The sequence below is a fragment of the Vitis riparia genome, chromosome 6 (genome assembly GCF_004353265.1).
Source record: "Vitis riparia cultivar Riparia Gloire de Montpellier isolate 1030 chromosome 6, EGFV_Vit.rip_1.0, whole genome shotgun sequence".
Taxonomy (NCBI): domain Eukaryota; kingdom Viridiplantae; phylum Streptophyta; class Magnoliopsida; order Vitales; family Vitaceae; genus Vitis; species Vitis riparia.
In genome coordinates, this window is record NC_048436.1 from 13,820,779 (window position 1) to 13,839,995 (window position 19,217).

The 19,217-nt window shown below is 37.2% G+C and overlaps 4 protein-coding genes across 6 annotated transcripts; 1 reads left to right on the forward strand and 3 right to left on the reverse strand.

Annotated features, from left to right (window-relative positions):
- Nucleotides 1-138: 138 nt before the first annotated feature.
- LOC117915586 (RING-H2 finger protein ATL74-like) lies at nt 139-1,719 on the reverse strand. 2 transcript variants are annotated; one of them, XM_034831179.1, is made up of 2 exons: nt 1,366-1,719; nt 139-1,160 (listed from the first exon to the last, which is right to left on the reverse strand). In XM_034831179.1, the coding sequence occupies exon 2, from the start codon at nt 932-934 to the stop codon at nt 401-403; it is 534 nt and encodes a 177-aa protein (XP_034687070.1). In that variant the 5' UTR covers nt 935-1,160; nt 1,366-1,719; the 3' UTR covers nt 139-400. The 2 variants fall into 2 exon arrangements, with proteins under 2 accessions (XP_034687070.1, XP_034687069.1); XM_034831178.1 differs by having other exon boundaries at nt 1,251-1,719.
- Nucleotides 1,720-4,003: 2,284 nt separating this feature from the next.
- LOC117915699 (transcription factor RF2b-like) lies at nt 4,004-9,477 on the forward strand. Its single transcript, XM_034831331.1, has 4 exons — nt 4,004-4,500; nt 5,950-6,082; nt 7,282-7,366; nt 8,704-9,477. The coding sequence occupies exons 1-4, from the start codon at nt 4,052-4,054 to the stop codon at nt 9,069-9,071; spliced, it is 1,035 nt and encodes a 344-aa protein (XP_034687222.1). The 5' UTR covers nt 4,004-4,051; the 3' UTR covers nt 9,072-9,477.
- A 1,296-nt stretch (nt 9,478-10,773) lies between these two features.
- On the reverse strand, nt 10,774-11,915 carry LOC117916420 (non-specific lipid-transfer protein 1-like). Its single transcript, XM_034832410.1, has 2 exons — nt 11,124-11,915; nt 10,774-11,006 (listed from the first exon to the last, which is right to left on the reverse strand). The coding sequence occupies exons 1-2, from the start codon at nt 11,471-11,473 to the stop codon at nt 10,997-10,999; spliced, it is 360 nt and encodes a 119-aa protein (XP_034688301.1). The 5' UTR covers nt 11,474-11,915; the 3' UTR covers nt 10,774-10,996.
- A 402-nt stretch (nt 11,916-12,317) lies between these two features.
- On the reverse strand, nt 12,318-17,268 carry LOC117916419. 2 transcript variants are annotated; one of them, XM_034832409.1, is made up of 5 exons: nt 16,436-17,258; nt 15,260-15,717; nt 14,272-14,456; nt 12,860-12,926; nt 12,318-12,774 (listed from the first exon to the last, which is right to left on the reverse strand). In XM_034832409.1, exons 1-5 carry the CDS (start codon nt 17,121-17,123, stop codon nt 12,733-12,735), a joined length of 1,440 nt encoding a protein of 479 aa, XP_034688300.1. In that variant the 5' UTR covers nt 17,124-17,258; the 3' UTR covers nt 12,318-12,732. The 2 variants fall into 2 exon arrangements, 1 of the variants encoding a protein (XP_034688300.1); XR_004651558.1 differs by lacking the exon at nt 14,272-14,456 and having other exon boundaries at nt 12,753-12,774; nt 16,436-17,268.
- Nucleotides 17,269-19,217: the final 1,949 nt, after the last annotated feature.

Genomic DNA, 19,217 nt, shown 5'->3' on the forward strand with positions numbered 1-19,217 from the left:
TATAGTAAAGAAGAAATTTTCTTTTTTTTTCTAAAAGTTGCAATTAGGCCACCACAGGGACAAAGGCAGGTCCCATGGTTGACACAAAGATTAGCTAAAGCGTGAGCAATTATTTCACTTTACCCTTAAACAACACCCTTGAATCATGGCACTGGCCTCCACAAATCATTCATGGGTCACAATATCTACTTCAAGCATATTCAAAATTTGAAAACAGAGGGGTGTTTCAGATTCTGAACCAGCTTAAAGTGAGGCAGATTGTAATATGGTTACACTAAGTTATAACAAGAAAAAGAAAAGGTTTTTACAAGGAAAACTAGTAAAACATACCCTTTGATCCTGTACAATGATAAACAGAAACCTTGAAAAGCCAAATTTAGCCACCAGGTTCAATTTCTGGTTACAGGATTCTGACAACCAGCTCCTCCACATTAGAATTTGTTGGATGTTCAAGCAATGGTTGGCGACATGTTGGGCAGGAAGAGCGGGACATCAACCATGTGTCAATACACTTAACATGGAAACCATGATTGCATTTTGGTAGGATCCTTACCTTGTCTCCTTCAGTGAATTCCCCCAGACATATGGGGCAGTCTGTGGCTGGAGTAGTTAGACCTGATGAGCCATACACCACAACTGGAATCTGGCTCAGGGTGCCCTTCTCAAGGCCTGTTGTGGCTAAATGCGCAGCAACCTGATCTGGGGTCTCAAGGGAAAATCGATTACTACAACGCAAAGCACAGCGCACAATTGAGTTCAATCCCAGCGCACAGATCAATGCGCATAGCAGGGCTGCTAGGATTATCACCATGTTGCTGTCAAAGTTCGCATCATTGGCATATGAGCTACTTCCCCTGCTTCCATTCATTGGTGGCATAGCAGTTTCTGTATCCAGGAGCAGGCGACGAGGCCCAGCATACAAGTTCCAAGCCATAGATGAAAGTCCACAGCCCCCCTCCTGTTACCTCACTGATGAAAAGTGATCTTCTTGACTTGTAGGTTCATGCTGCTTCAGACATCGAACCTATGAATTTCCATAAATTTACCAAGCTACAAACAAGTGGAGATCCCCAAAGTGTCATGAGTTTCAGTAGTTGAAAGACAGGTAGAGTACTTTTGGATTGTTTTGAGGAATGGGGTCTTTAAGGATCCAATCCAACCTGGAAAAAAACAATAGAAAGAGCATCTACTTGCACTCAGTTGGATAAGGCAGTGAATGAATAAAGTGTGTGTATAGCAGTTATCCTAACCTTGGGACCATGGAATACTGGAATCAACCTTCTAGATTAGAAATGGTCCTCCCAAGCCAAATGGGAATTCCTTTCCACAGAGAGAGAGAGAGAGAGAGTGAGAGAGTTGGCTTACAGTTGCTGAAATTCTATCTCCCTGGAGAGCAAATATCTTCTTCCTGTTATCACCCGCAGACTCGAGTGACTTCTGTGGCAACAAGAGCAGAGAGAAGTTTTGATATCTTGGAATAATTAAACACCGAAATCCAAGATGAGAAGACAAGAAGAAAGTGAGGATCAGATATTTTTCATTTTCTAGTTGGGTGGGCAGTGGAAGTAAGATTTAGATTTGTAGGTTTGGTGACCTTTCAACTTCTCTCAGCAGTTGGCCATACGACAAGCAATAAGCCATCTCTAGAAACGGTGCTGCAGTAGTGTGATTATGAAATCTGATCCCTTCACAGCCCCCCACCTTCATAATTATGGTGTTGGAAATTGTTTATTCTTGGCTCCAAATCCCTCTCCCACCCTCATTATACTGACAGTGATTTACCTGTGCGTCTATCAAACACTTGCCTTCCATGGTGTCCCCACTTCAACGTGAAAGTCCTGATCAAGTCAGACACTCTAGATATTTTTCTAGCCACCGTCATTTGATGAATGTTTGCGTGAAAAAACTGGAATGGTACAAGCACCTCGTGATGCTTGTGGGTCACCTTCACTAGATCAAAAGAAACAAAAAAAATCATATCAAGTTTACAGTCCGATAAGAGATAAATGTCAGTCCGCTTAAAAGCTACGAGGGTCAATGAATTCAAATCAAACAATTAATATCTATTTAAAATTAGCGGGGCGTGATAAATGACTAGTCCCGATCATCATCATCTCTGTAAATTGATTGTTCTCTACTTTTGGCTAGCATTGCTTATGTTGGATTTGGGTTATTGCCTATGGGAATCTCCAGTGAAACCTAGATCCAAAGTAGCCATCATTATAATGTTGTACATATCATTTTTATCACTTTTTTTTTTTTTTAATCATTTTATTAATTAAACTATAATTATTTTTTTATTATATTCAATTACCATTTACTTAAAAATCTGTTACCTAGTTTACTAGTGGACCCTCTAATGGGGGGAGATGACCCGATTGGGTCAAGCTTTGTCCACTCAAGTTCCATCACATACGCTAACCTTTCATATTGTGGCCCGTTGCCACTCATTACGTTGATTGAGGATTGGATTGGTGGAGAAAGCAGAGAACAGAGGAAAAACACTTGCCTATTGGCAACCCAGCAAGGCTGGTCAGGAGCTGTGATTATGGTGAATGGACATCAGGCCACGCTCAATGACTCATGGGGTCATGGCTCCTGGCCCCAGTAGGCCTAAATATCTCCAAAACCTTTGAGTTTATGCTCAAGTGAAATGTCCTTATTTGTTTCTCGATGGTATGCCTTGGCTTTGTTTCCTTTGTGTCAGTTGTTTGCACTTTGATTTTATATGTTTATATTTTGATCCGGCATGTTTGTATCCCGATTTCTTTATATTTTGACTTCATATATTTATATTTTGGTCCTCTTCATACTCTAATTCATGTATTTTTACTTTATTTTCATATGTATTTATCCTCGTTTAGAAGTAAAAAGTTTAGTATATATATTAATAATTTGAATCAAAAGTTCGATATGATATTGAATCGATATCATAGATTTTTTCAAAGATTTTATATATTTTATATCGATATTCTGCATAGATTTTGTATCATGTTATCATCTTAAAAGCTATTACTCGCATAATTCAAAGTTATTAGTGGTCATCTCCAAGATATATGATAATTAGAATTCAAAGTTGATCTCAAGAACTATTAAACCTCATTTGATTAGCTTCTAAAAAAGTTCTTTAAAAAAAAAAAAAAAAAAAAAACATAAATAGAGATTTTTTATAACATTCCATCCCTATGAAATCATGATTTTTAATTACTATCTCTCAATTGAAAAATTGATAATTTTTGTTGAAAATACTCTCAAATTGGAAAAGAAAAAAGAAGGGAAATTATCAAAGTGATATATATCAAATTTTCAATATGAATACTTAATGTATATGCTGATGAATAATGATATAAAGAAATGAATCAATGATATAAAAAATTAAGATCAAAGTATTAAAAAAATGTTATTTAAATACAATTGAGCGAGATAGATTTCAAATTACAAAAAAATTAAATAATTTTTATATTTGAAAATTTATGATTAACTATCAATTTTTTTTTTTTTAATTTTGATATGATATGGAAAAGTAATTTTTCGGTATCATAAAATAACCATAAATTGAAGAAATTTTTTACATAGCCAAATACATTATAAATAAACTCGGATCAAATGGAGTCATAGTTGAAAGTCAATTACTCTCTTAAAACATATTGATTACCACCTCAAAATATGCATAATCCATACAAAAGATTGATTGTCACCTTTAAATAATGGAAGACTATATTAAAACTTATTGGTTCAGATAAAAAATTATATAAACCCATTACATGAAATTATAATTCTTATTTTGTTTTCGTAACTTCAAGAATTTTCTTCTATTTTCTTTTCTTTTTTTTTTCTTTTAAAAAAAAAACCATATCTATTCGTTTAATGGACAGTCAACGACTCAACAACAACGCTTGTAATAAAAGGGTCAACCAGGGAGTGGAAGATTCCCAGTAAAACGACGTCGTAATGAGGGGCGATGACTGCGTAACGAATAACGATTTTAACCTTCCCAGATTGTCTGCGGCTTTGAAAGGAGGGTAGAAAAACAGAAGGCGAAGCAACGTCCATGAAAATGCAAGATCCATCTAGCTCCCACAATGCTCCCAAAAATTCAACGCCGGCGACGATGTATGGAAATCCTGCTACCTCCTTCAGAGGTCCTCACCACCGGCGAGCTCATTCCGAGCTCACTTTCCGGATGCCGGACGACGTGGATCTATCCTCCTCCGATCCCTTCAACGCCTCTGCCGCCAGCCTCGAAGAGATCGCCTCCGAGGACGACCTCTTCTCCACGTACATCGATGTCGACAAGCTCGGCGCCGGGGGGAATGGTGCGGATCAGAGCGGTGAGGCGGAGAAGAGTGTGAAGCCTCGGCATCGGCACAGTAATTCGGTGGATGGCTCGTCCTCCAAGGGAGAAGAGGGTGTTTTTGGTGAGATTATGGACGCTAAGAAGGCAATGCCTCCTGATAAGTTGGCTGAGCTTTGGAATATTGATCCTAAGCGCGCCAAAAGGTGTGATTGTCGTTCAGTTTTGCGGAATAAAAAATCAATCTGCTGGTTTTTTTGATGCATTGTTGTTTATGAGTTTCCTTTGGTTGAAATTGTGGATAATTTAAGCTATTTTAATCATGATTTGATATGTGTAAACGAAACGGTTAGATCTTGCCACAAGTTGAAATAGTTTTATTGTTTTCGAATGTGGGAACTGAAACTGGTTTTCAAAATGCTGACAATCTAATATCTAGATGAATAAATTTCCCTCTTAAGTCCTATGTGTCTCTTTAATTTTCTTGTATTTCGTTCTTTATTTTTTGTGATTCATCTGCGACCGGGACCCAGGGTATTACATTACAATATATCGTGAAAGTTTGTAACTTTTTTCTGTTCTAAGATACTTTGCTGGGGCTATTTTTTAGCTTTATATATCTGGTTGCATTTGTCAGCAATATATGGAAACTCGCTGGCTCTTGTAGTTGTATAATAGTTTTCAATATTGGCTGATGTGATGTGTATGGCCCAAACTATCTATAGATGATTTGTTATTGATAAAGAGGGTCATTGGTTTATTTGGTGTACCTGAATTTTACACATACCCCAAAACATACTGCACAGGTTAGGCATTTATTGACATGCCTAAACTGCAAAAGCACTTCTATTTGTTGTGCCAAGGGGCGCATAAGTTAATTGTTTCTGGGACATTTGAAACAATTTATTTTTAGCAAAAAATTTCTGATCTTAGTAGCGGCTCGAAGCAGTTGGATAAGGCCTTGTAGGGTTTACCTAAATTGTATGATTCATTTTTAAATTGTTTTAGTAACACTTATAAGGACTTCCTGAGTAGTTACAGTTTGAAAATCAATAGTAGGTTAAATTTCAGTAAAAGGGAACTATTAAGGAAAATTACAAGGGATCAGATTTAGGGCTTATCTATAAGGAAACATTTAACTTGAAAGGAAATCTCAATTCACCTGAAGAACAAACCATTTCCCAATTGCTAAGGTGTTCAACTCCTCCTATGGGCTTTCTCAAGAATTTCAAACTGGATCTTCCCCAAGCTCTAACCACTTACGTGCAAAGAATAGGAAAAAGAAATATGTATCGTATATTTTCTTTACCAATTTATTTCATGTTTTATGTTAGTATGAAAGAAAGTTGTCTTAAAAATTTTGGTAGAAGTTGTTTCCACTACTTTTTCCAGGCAATTGTTACTGTTTGAAGCCATTTTTGTTTTACACCTTTTCCCTGCACCTGACTTTTAAAGGATTCAAAACTTGCAATGTGAAATACTAACAAACATATGTGTGTGTATTAGAGAGAGGGTATGTCTTTATGTTTTTATCTTTAGAAACATGTTCAGTTGTATACACAAACACATCTATGTTAAAATCTGTCATATTCATTTTTAAGTATTGGGCAGACATTTTTGGGAATTCCTGCTCATGCTTTAGTTGCTAAATACAGGATTCTGGCAAACCGGCAATCTGCTGCTCGCTCAAAAGAGAGGAAGGCCCGCTATATATTAGAACTTGAGCGAAAAGTTCAGACCCTTCAAACAGAAGCCACCACTCTTTCTGCACAACTCACACTGTACCAGGTTTGTTTTGATGGATTCTTAATCTAGCATATATTTTAAACCAGAATTATTTGTTGGTTCTATAAGATGTAATTGACTTGTTCTGCAATATAGAATATGTGGTTAGTTTGCATTTCACCACTCTTGCTAATATATCCTTAGGCATGATCTTCTTATAGAAAGTTTTTTTACGCTCATGGTAGATTTCTTTGATGGATATGGCATACGACTGATGTGTATTGTATATGGTAAGGTTGCAATCCACTGCCCCCTTTTCTTTCTAGTCTTGCAATATTTTATTGTATGCTATTTCAAATTAGTTTTAGTTTAACTCCAGTTAAATTTTTTTTGTAACTACCACTTCCATATTGCATCAACCTTGAACCAAACAAATTATTAGGTTGTCAATTAGCTTATTGATCCATTTTGGGCATGTTTGATGCTGCAGATCCAGGCTCTGGAAAAAGAGAATACAATCTAAATATTGGTGTACAATGTCATCTTATAAACAAGGGTTCTTCTTAGAATCTTCCTGCATAAAACTTTAGAAGGACAAACATCAGTATAGCCTTCTCATGCAAGTGCTTCAGAACATGTGGGATTACAGGATCTTAGAAGCATGAACACAGGGTTAATATAGATTTGTCCGATGAACAAGGATCTGCCATCTATCATTGATGAAAAAAATCCGAATCTACTTTAGCAGAACAAGATGTGTACTGCAAAGTGATAGTTATCAAGCAAAACAATAACTCTAAAAAAGATCATTTATTTTTATTGCAAATAAGCATTTAATTTTCAATAACAAAGCCTCAAATCCTGAGTACTTGGGATGGCTACATGAAAATTTATTATTTAAGCTATTGCTTTTTTCCCTTGCAACGCATGCAGACATTTGTATCTAAACTTGTTATAGAAGTAGATGCATGGCACACTTCCTGGCTGTGATGTCATTCATTTGTGTGGAACTTTGTAACATTCCATATTGTATTATGAGCCTTTATATACATTTCCTTGATATGGTGAGCTAGTTCCATAATAAAATAAGAATGACAGGAATTCAAAGTTGATCTTTTTACATTTCTTCATGTTAAACCTTCAGAAGCTTGTGTTATGAAAATGTGCAGTTCATTTTTTTATTCCTTTAATTCTTACTTCATCCAATTACTGCCTTCACAAACACTTAATTGTGCCTGATTTCTTCTTCTTTTCTCATTTAGAGAGACACAACAGGTCTAAGTACTGAAAACACAGAACTTAAGCTTCGGTTACAAGCTATGGAGCAACAAGCTCAATTGCGTGATGGTAAGTATTTTAATAAGAAAATCAATATATTATTACTTTACTTCAAAAACCAAAATGGTTATTTTCTCTTAGTGTATTGCCAAGGTTATCTAAATATTGAATTTTGTTAATTATTATTCTAGCCTTAATTTTTCATATACCTGGAGGTCTCTGTTGCTTATGATCAACATCTATTATGCATTTAAAAATCACATTAAGAATTTGATGTTTGTTTGGTTAATGATCCCTTGCATGTATGACACTGATGAGTTCCTGCATCTCTTTACCCATATATAGATGAAATTATGGTCATTTCGTAACACTTGCATGCTATATGTTCAGAGGCTAGTGTCACAGGATCTCCCTTGAACCAGACATCGATTAGGTTTTTAGATAGAAAGCTTTAATCTAGCCAATAGAAGGTTAAAATTTGTTCATTTTGCATGAATCAGTACTACTTAATTTCAATTACTCAACTGAACTTAACAAAGCCTTGTTATATACCACAACTATTTCGTGTTGGTTATACAGATCCTTTCTGCCATTTGGCTCTATTAAGTGAAATCCCTCATGAGAAATCATAGGCTATCAACATTTCCCTGCCACCTCAAGACTAGTCCCTTGCCCTTGTGGCACCTTCAACTTAGACTCAATTGCTTTCTTTGCATTCCTTCTTTTTCTTTTTTTCTGTTTCAGTCATTGGTTTTATTTCACTTGATGAAGCGTCTCATATAACTTTCTGTAATCCTGTCCTCAATTGGGACAACCCTAGCTTCATTTCTTATATTACCACTATGGTTCTGTAACTTCTGTTTGTAAACTTCAATACAGGGTCTGTATATGAAGCTCTTGTTTCAACTGCTGATTGTTGTAACTTTTCTTTGACAAAGTAGTACACATATAATGCCTGTTATGTATAACTTCAGCTTCATAAATGATCTTTTTCTATAATGGAATTAAATGAAAATGTGAACCCAATATGACAACTTCGTACATGCTCTTGAACATGGGTCAACTCATGCTTTATGCAATTTGTTCTGGGACTGCAAGTGAGATATTATGTGCTAGTAGATAACTATTCTGAATTTCATTCTGTTTCAAAATGGAATGAGTTATTAGGAGAAGTAAAAAGTTGAACAGAGCATGTTTTCTTAAAGAGGAGATGGTAGTTGTTACCTATCCTCGTGATTCTTAACTCAGCGTACAAATTTCATCCAATTGTCTATCCTTCGTTCTAAGCCTCAGCAAAGAAATACCCAAACAATGAAGTTGTTTAGATCAAGGCTATTCCTTCTCTTGTAGCAAGTGCTAATATGTTGTCCTTGGGGAAAGTCCTAACAATACTTGATATCTTGCAGCTCTAAATACAGCATTGAAGCAGGAAGTTGAGAGACTAAAAATTGCCACTGGGGAAATAATGAGCCCCTCTGAGTCATTTGACCTGGGAATGCAGCACATGCTATACACCCCATCATCCTTTCTCTCACTTCCTCAACAAATTGGACCTGCTGGCCAGCCAAACATGCAGTTGCCACCATTCCACCATTCCCATTCTAACATGTCAACTCAGTACCTGCAGCCTATAAATTCTCAACCGATCTCAGAAATTTTGCAGAATGACCCTCTTGGCCGATTACAGGGCCTTGACATCAGTAGCAGAGGCTCACATCTTGTGAAGTCTGAAGGCCCTTCCATCTCCGCCTGCGAGAGTAGCAGCACGTTTTAATTCCAACCAGCCACTGACTTGTTGACTTTTCCATTGCGCAGATATGTCTATAGACTGACGTCCCATTGTTAGAGAAGATACTATATTTATTTTATTTTTTATTCATTTGGTAACTAGTATCCTACTTTGGATCATTTCCTAATTGTTTATTCTTGGGGTTGCTTCCCCAAGAAAGGGAAGCTCCCTTAGGCTTTATTGCAATGTTCATGTGTTCCTCGTTACAATATGAAATTTTGTTTCTTGGGGTTCTAGGACCAGTGGGAATGAAAGGCCATTTCCACTGGATGGAGAGACACCCATCTTTCCATGATACTACTCCCTTGCTTTGTATTTTCTTTCATTTGCAGTGTAAAACTCTGTGTTCTCTTTGCTGTATCCAATTTCAAGGATGAACTGTCTTCCCCTCTCTCTCTCTCTCACACACCTTTTTTACAAGCAGAGCAGACAAACTACCATCTTATCACAAATTTTTTGATTTCTTGATTGATAATCATATTGTGTTTACCTGTAACTGCCGTGTATCATGCTGCATTTGAACATACAATTTAATACTGTATTTCATAGTGGTAATGTCCTTGATTTCAATAATGTGGTTCCCACTTTCTTGTTTTCTTTTAACAACCTTCTTGTCCAGACATTGCAGATTGGCTTGACCCCCTGTAGTTCCTTATGAACTTTTCATCTTGTCAATATTTTGAATGGGAAAACTTGGAAATTGTGCGGCCTAACCTTCCTTGGCTTGTTCGGCGACTATTCCAATCACAGAAAAAACAAGCTCCCACCTTCCTTGTCCCAGAAAACTTGGATTCCTTGAAGATTATCCATGTATTCCTCTGTTCATTTTTGTCCTGGTTTGGCACAAATCAAAGGGAGCGGCTGCTGCTATTTTCCAGTATTAAGGTCCTATGTGAAGACTTAGAATTGATGAATAGTTGAGGACTAGTCGGATGAATTTTGCTTCTTTTTTTCTTTCTTTCTTTCTATTTTCCCGGATTAGGTCTAGATTTTGTCACATGCCGAGACATGTCATGGTGCTGGTTCCACCATTTAGAACATGGTACACATTTTGGGCTCAAATCCCATCATCTAGAGGTTCAAATCCAATTATCTTGATGTTTTAGGAAAGTTGGTAATTCGACATGGTATCCAAACTTTGTTTAGTTGAAGGTCTCGGATTTTCTGAAGTCTCTGCTAGTCTCGAGTTCAAGTCCTCCTTCCATCTATTTATCTGCTGTAAGCTGTTTGTGCTAGGCAGCTCAAAGCTTTGGTTGACCAGAGGTGTCTAATGATTTGTGACGAAATGGAAATGGGATAAATTTGTAATTTTTATTTTCAGAAACTAAGAAAAAACAAAATAAAATTTCTGTTGTTGGATTAAGGTTGAAAATGATACATCTTGCAAACCTTTCCTTAGCTGAAAAAATGAAAAAGATTATCCTAAAAGAGCAATGTAAAGTTTTATGCTATTTTCTAACATGTTTTTTTTATTTTTTATTTTAATGCCTTTCAATTCCTCTTTTTTTTTTTACACCGTCTCTTCTTTCAAGATTCAAAGAACTTTGAAAAATGCCGAGGTCTTTTGTTGCATCTCTTTTCATGTAGAATGAACATATGTTCCATGAGTCTCTCATCTCTCAATCTAATGCTGCAAATCTACCAAATATCCAAAGAAAAGGGGGCGGGGGGAAGGAAAGAACTGATATTTGTAACGAAATTTCGTCTTTTATTGAACCACATGATCATAATGAGGCGGAACATGCATTCCACACGGACCACGATTTTATTACATGATTGAATTTCAAATACAACTACGATAAGGCAGGCTTCGAACAATGGAAATGGACACTAGCTTTCCAGGGTCACAACCTTCTTCCCACAAATCTTTATTCTCTTATCATTAGGAATCCATTTCCAGATTTGAAGACTCAGTTGATCCTGCAATAAAGTCACGCCAATGCCATTAGAATGCTTTCATGCTTAAAATTTTGTTACAGACTTTGTTCTATGATAAGTAAATAACAAAAGAGGGTGGCAAGTGTGCAGAAGATGAACCTTGAGCAGTCAGTGGAGGGACTGATCTTGTAGGGCAAGGAAACCCCACATTGAGATGGGAGGGAGGCGACGAGGTTATAGTCGATTCCAGGGATCATTGCAGCACCATCCTGGATGCAGCTGCATGCAGTTCTCCTATCTTCTCCAGTCCTGGAAGCTGCTTTAACCTGCTTTACACCAGCACAACAGGAGGAAGGTATTGCCCCGCCATAGATTAGGTAGTTGACACAAGGGTTCAGCAGCTGTGTCACCTGGCTGCATGTTACCGTGGCATCTGCCTGAGGAGCAGTTACCAACAAGCACACAAGAACTACAGTGCATGCTAGCTTAAGCACTGCAGAATTGGCCATGGCAGCAAACTTCTCCTCTCTTTCCCTCTTTTTTATATCTCAATTCTCTTGCACACATACGCAAAGGGTTATAGCCTTTAAATAGAGCTTGGATGGGAAGAGGTTGGGGGAGGGTTTTGGCTGTTTCTGCTACTACATAGGCTGCTATGAGTTGAGGACTAATCAGAAGAATTTTCTGCAGAAATTTAGACTGCTGGCTTCTAATTAGTTCTCACCACTGTATATCAGTTCAAAAATATTAAGATGTAGCCAACATTCAACCTTTTCATCCATGGTGGAGGCACTGGGAGTTTATATAATTCCAGGGACACTGAAGGGCATGGCTTTGTGTCTATAAAATTACCTCATGTAGGGCATTTCTTGAAACATGATTAAAGTTGAAATGTTGGATTTATGCCTTCAATTTTTTCAATAATAATGATAAAAAAAAAAAAAAAATTTTGTTGAAAATGGTGTAATAACGGTGTTTTGAGAAACAAAATAATGTTAGGAAACGCAAATAGAAAACAATTTTCCCAACCTATTTTCCACTATAATATTATACACTTGTTACAATGCCCATATCTCACGAGCTCAATGGAACATATGAACCTATCCCCCTCATGTTTCATGATGTTAATTCCCAATAGACCAAGAGCTTCTTCTTGAATAGTAATAAGCTTGAATAAAACCCACCATCTAACTGATGATAGAGGTAGACCACCACAATCCTATCACGGCTCCTGGTAGAAAGGAACTCAAATCGAACTGGTACACCCATCCACGGTCATCCGACCACCAGAAAGAAAATGTTCAAGACAAAAAGATGGCATATTGGTCGTTCTAACCCACCAAAAATGAAACATAAAGTTAAAAGGCTATGAACAACCAAAATCACTATTTCATATGTTGTTGAACTTTGAAGGTCCAAGGCACTGTGCCATACAATGACACAACATAACAAAAAGCTATGAACAGTTACAAACACCTTTGGCCTACTATCCCTGGATGGATTTTAGATTGCTCCATCTTCCTTAGCTGGTTAGGACATAAACTACACCCACTTCCTTCATCAGAACATGATATACAGAAATTATACAAGTTGTTCCAAAAGGTAAGAGTCTGATAATTACGGTTCATCCACAGCGCCTCCTTAGCATTGAAACCCTGGCTGAAGTGTGATGCATGGGCAGAAAAGTATGAGATGCCATAAAAACAAGGACAAGGAGCATACTTCTCCATTATATAGCACAAAAAACAGATGATGACTGCATGAAGTATCAATACTTGGTCATGTTTCTCCACTTGTCCTTAAGATCAACCTGAATGAAACAACCACTCATATAAAGTCTAACCAGATTGTGAGAGCAAACAAAGATATTGCAGATGAGTATGCGGCCAGTTTACCTGGGTTCTCTCTTCAAAAATGTCCCGGTAGCAGTTTAAAATGAGTGTCCAATTTCCCTTACCAAACCTTTTAGGAAGGAAAAGACAAAAATGAGAGTGTATCAATGTGGAAATTCATATTCATCAAAAACGATATTAGCGTCCAACATTAATTTGCTTAAAATGAGCAAAAGGTAAGCATAGGGCGAAATACATAAAAAAGAAAAAAAGAAGAAGAAAACTGCCTTGACATTGATATGGAACAAAATAGTATCATAAATTAAGGAGCATGTAAATAAGAAGAATGAGAAATTCTTCCAAGTCACAAGAGGAAAGAAGAGAACATAAACCGCAGCATAAAGGAAAAACCCCAGTAACTGAACCCCCACACCAGGTTTAAAAACGGAAGTCTCAAGGGGGAGATGATCTCCCACAAAAAGGAAGAAGAAGCTCATCTCTTAGCCAGCTTTTCCTGGTTACACTTCAAACAGAGAGAGTGACCCATATCTAGACAGCTAAATCCAATCTAGACACTATCCTTCATAGTCAATGACCAATTCTCCAAGGTCTGCCACTGTCATGGGTCATCCAGGAGAGACCAACAGCTAAATCCACTCCCAGTAATCAGACAAGTCGAGCAATTTTGCAGCCTTTCAAAAGTGCTAGAATCTTTCCCCGCTATAATATAGATGGTCCATTGTCGATAGAAAAATGAATGGGCCAAATGAAATTTGAATATTTTTGGGCACTTGTTTACCAAGGGCACCAATATGAAATCCTAGATCATAAAGTTGGCATCCTAGCAAATCACAAACTTCTTATCACCTGATGTCAGAAGGATTCCCCCTCCCTACCCTAGGGAACTTCAATAGGCATCTTCTGACGAAGGTTTTATTCCTAATACAGAATCCTCCTAGAACTAAGTGCCCTCAGATTGAGTACTACAAACTGAATTGCATGTAACTAAATGAATCCTCCCCCTCCTCCTCCTCCTTCCTAACACCTAATCATGAGGAATCGCTATGGATTTTCACTATTCTAGATACAACTTCTAGTGGGATCTAAAAATAAACAGATGATAGGTCTGAATGTCTTAGACAACCTTCCTCCAAGGTAAAAGGGCTTTTTTCCACCCATTCAGCTGTTTAAATACTTTCTCCATAACCAGGTCCCAAAGATAAGCATTACAATTAAGTGGGAAGCCCATCTGCAGGATATGGTAGCATACCATATACTATATCATCAGCTAGAAAGAAAAGAAACGCATGCCTCACCTAGGGGTTTAAAACCTTCAATAGAAATAACTGGGATTTCAATAAAATAAACAAATAAATAAAACCTATACTATTCATGTTGAAACAAAATAAATATTCTTCATGTTGAAGCAAAGTAAGTTCTAGTTATATTCTCCACTGATCCCAGTAATCACTTACTTCAGCACACCAGTCCTCAAAGTGTCTTCCTCCAGTATACTCCATTTCTTCATTTGTCTTCTCTTAGCAAGTTTAGTGATTTCGTACTTCTTCAAAGGAGAAACCGCCTTTCTCTTTGGGCTAGGTAAGCAAATGTTAGTATCACTGGACAAACCTTCAGGTGAGGCATCAATTGAATCATCCCACTACAAAGAGAAATAGAAGTTGAAGAGCATGTGTAGAATAACATGTGAATAAAAATCCACAATTCTTATAAAAGAGTAGACCCATAAATAGCACAGTTCAACAAGATTTTCAGCTACAATGCAACTTCATGGTCTTGGCATAATTTCAAAGAGGAATCTGCTATCATTATTTCATTAACATAAATCTGAATAAGATTTTATGGTGAGGAAGGGGAGCACTAGATCACCAGATCTCATACATCGTAAATCACCTATAACTGGTTGATCTCATCTCGGAGGAATCTCCTATCATTATTTCATTAACATAAATCTGAATAAGGTTTTATGGCAAGGAAGGGGAGCACTAGTTCACCAGATCTCATACATCATAAATTACCTATAACTGTTTGATCTCATCTCCATGCTTGATGAATCAATCAGATGTGGCTCAATCCACATAATGAAAAAAAAAACCAGAAAAAATTTCCTAAGAAACAGATAAGCTGGAAACTTTATTTTCAAAATACATTTGATACAGAATGTGTTTTCAATGAAGTGTGATGCCCGCTTTCTGCAGATGTCATAAGACAACTAAGCATAGGTTCCAACTTCCAAATAGCAAATACATTAATAAAACAATCAGTGTGTATCAAACAGCAAGTCGCCTGCTTCTAATTTATGATAAAATAGAAAACAAACGGATCTAATATGTGGATAGACATGGAAATAAATTAAATAATGTGTGAAAATGAAAAATTGAAGCCATTTTCCCCTTAAATAAAAAAAAAAAAACGAGTTAATCAAAGCAACAAAAGACATATTACCTCAAAAGTGCGAGCAGTGCCATTCCTTGCCATTAAGCTGGGTTTAGGAACATTATTCTGATCTGTAGTACATTGATGTCCACTATCAGCTTCATTTGTTTGGTCAGCAACGAGATTCTTGCCAACAGAAGGATTGGGTGCAGCTACATCTATTATGCCCTGGTCTTTAGTCAATGGCTCATGATTCACATCTTTTTTTGCCAAGCCAGATATTACAGCTTCAGCCAATTGTAATGCTTCAGGAAGAGGGTCCTTCACCAGAGCTTGCAACTCCAAAGAACTGGATTTAAGTGCTGCTTGCACTCTATCAACCTCAGGAGTTGGCAGGCAATCATATTTGCCACCCGATGTTTGTCCTCTCACTTCTTCAGTATCAGTAATCTTAACTCCTCCTCTGGAGCGTCTACCATGGCCACCAACATGCTTGCGTTTGGGCAACATACTAGCCTTCAGTGTTTCTATTAATTAAAAAAATAAATTATTTAACAAAATTAGTTCTGAATTGTAGATGAAACACTCCAAAATGTCAAAAACAAGCTTGAATAGAAATAACTGTGGTGGTCATTGGATCACATAATCATTTAAGTACAATGCTTATCAAGTTATGGAAGAAAATACACTCAGGCCATTTGGTAGCTTTCAAATTGGGGATCTGAATTTTAAATTGGAGGCTCCAATTTCAGTTACATTGACTAATTCCTTTCTATACCAAGGGATTTGAAATTGAACTCCAGAACCCAAAACTATAAAAACTATTTCACAACAAAGGCATAAATTTTGAAATTCAACTCCTTCAAATTCTAAACCATATACAGTCTTAAGTGTGTTTGGTTGAAAGGAAAGAGGTCTTGGATTTGGGACCCAATTCCATCAAAACAACAGAGCTTCACAAGGAACACTCCACAGCCAAAATAATGATTTTCAATTCCATAGAATCTGAATTCCAAATCAAAACAAATCTTGACAAATGGCCACATCTCGCAGCCATAAATTTTCTATCCCGTGAAGTTTGTAGCTTTGAAATGAATAATACAGTACATTTAGCATAAAGCAATAAAATTTTCCTGTCCTTCCAAAAGATGGCATTACAAACATGTAAACTCAGAAGGAAAAAAAATGAGAAAAACCCAAATGCAGAGGAAAAAAAAACTATGTACCAGAGCCTACTAGACGTACCTTTATCTTTATCAGGGACGACCAAGTCTGTAGCCACATTGGGCGAACACGCTGCAGCTTGATTACATGTTGAACCGTTACCTGCCCCCGGCAATCCTTCCACCAACTTGATCGCTCGAGCAGCCAATTCCAGGAACGGAGGACCCATGATAGCCCAAGCTTCGGCTACATACGCCCGAACCAACCTCAAAGCATCATTTCGAGTATTTTTTGCCAATATATCTTCACAAACTCTCGCATTCCAAACAGCAGCCTCAATGTCATCCCTCCATTTCCGCAACTGGTCTGAAACCAACCCCGCCGTCGCCGAACTCTCCATTTTATGAATTTTCCCCCTCCAAATCCTCTTCACTGCATCAAAATACTTGCCCTCTTTCCCACCACTCCCGACCAGAAACTTCACCGTGCATTCCACAGCCACCGCGCAATACGCGTCCTTCATCGAATCCAAAACAGCGACTCCCTCTTTATAATCCAACTCTTCGATAATTTCAAGCAGTTCAAGGATGGTCTCCGAAACAGAGCCATCGGAGATTTCCGACTCGATTTTTCTCAACAGCACGGTCTTCTTCATTCGCGGGTGGCTGTTCGAAAGAGGAAGAATGGAGATGAGACGTCTGACCAGAGAATCGCCGATGGGCTTCCGAATCATGAATTCCAGAATCCATCGCGATACGTCTTCGTCCATGGATGCTCTGATGGAAACCCTAGTTTTGGATGAAGCCGAATGAAAGATGATCCATTCCTCGGGCACATGCGAAATTGGGGGCCCCGTACAAGCTGCTTCACGAGGGATTCAAGGGCATAAATGGTAAATAAATAAATGACACTTTCACCTCCAATTATTGCTTATTTACAAGGGAAAGTTGTGTTTAGGATGCCCATTTGCCAATAATATTATCTTCAAAACCCAAGTTTGCATAACCCAATATATGTCCACTATTTCAAGAAAATTTTTCCTTTTCATGCACTATATACCGTTTAGAATTGCATTACCGAAATTACCCCTCCATTCATCCCTATCAACAGCCATCACGTGTCTCCATGTCATCGAAAGTTGTGCTTTTAAAAATATAAAATTTGCAAAACCCACAGAATACCCGACCCGATAAACTTTGAAATTTGGGGAAACTCTCTGTCATTTCCTCTCATTTTGCCTTAACCCGATTTTGCTCTGCATTTTCATAACTCCGTCACTTCCTCTCATTTCGTCTCATTTTGGCCTAACCCTAGTGTCTCTGTTCACAAGCTGACCACCCAAACTCGATAGCCAGCTTCCGAAAACCTGCAACGAAGCCAAAGTTGAGTCATTTCTTCATCTTTCTTCATCAAAGGTAGAATATTTTTAAGGTTTCTGGAAACCGAAGTGGAGCTTCCTTTTCCTTTTGGATTAATCGTAGGTGAGTTTTCCATTTAAGGATTTGTTTGGGTGTTGAGAAAATATTTGGGCCGAAGGTTGTTTTGCATTATTCATGACCTTGTGATTTAGAATATTTGGGGATTTTTTTTGTTTTGTTATATCTTAAATATTTATGTCTACAAGACGACTGTTTGTGGGGAATGTTGAGGGAAATTTTTTTTGAGAACCACCAGTCTTTGAAATATGGAGAAAATTTTCGGTATTTATCAGTATTTTTTACCGTATTTTCGAGAAATTTCCTACCAAGCCAGGCCACGCATGATGCAAAATCTGTCCAAACATTAAAAAAAAAAAAAAACATAAGATGGTATTTAGTAATCTGATCACGATTTGCAGGCAAATGTGGTATTTTTCAGGCTGGCTCAAAAATTGTGGATTTAGGTTTTGTGAAATTTAAATCCAATGGCACAAAAGCAAAGAGACCCCTAGAACAGATCCATAAAACACAGGAAGGGAAAAAAAAACAATTTTTTTTTTGTTTTCCTTGGGGGTTTTGCAAGGATTTTCTCGGAAATCAAACGAGGATGAATTTTCCCGGAAATCAAATGGGGGATGGATTTTCTTGGGAACCAAACGGGATGGATTTTCTTGGAATAGGGGTTTCAAAAAATAATAATAATGTGATTAGATTAGTACCTGCGAGGATTGAGAGTGGCAGAGGAAAATAGAGCCTTTTTAGGGATTCTCTCGTCTGGAGGGAAACTTCAGAAAATGGCTCCTTGATGCCCAAGTGAGAGAAGCGGGTCACCCTTTTGAATTTTGGATATAGTATGAAAAAAAAAGGAAACAAATCATGAGAACAATTTGCTCCATATAAATAATTATTAATTATTAATTATCCATTTTAATTTTTATTAAATTAGTTGATAATCTATTGTGTCTTACACTTCATTTATGATTTGGCTTAAATGAGTTCCAATTCATGGCTATGGATACTGCAAATACACATGCTGTTTGCTGTTACCCAGAAAATTATGCCTTCAAGCTAAGTTAGAGTAATTAGTATGGCTACTACAATTTTTAAGATTTATGTCCATGGCATTTTGATATCTTGTGAAAATTATGCTTGCTCTTCAGTTTGAAGATTGAATTACTATTTCCAAAAAAAAAAAAAAAGAGGTTTCACTATGGAAATCTATGAAAATTGGAAAATTGAGAAAAAGGTAAGGTTAAAAATATGATTGGTTTTGCAGCCCTAATCAAGTTTTAACTGACTCAAACTTGAGAAAGTTTGCAAGTTGAATTGAAATGGAGTGTTTGCACCTCTCTAAAATGAAAATGAAGAGCTTGAATCTCCAGAGTTTCCAATGTTGTGGAAAAATGAGTTTGGTTTGGGCAAAAGAAAGATCCTAAGATTTTTTA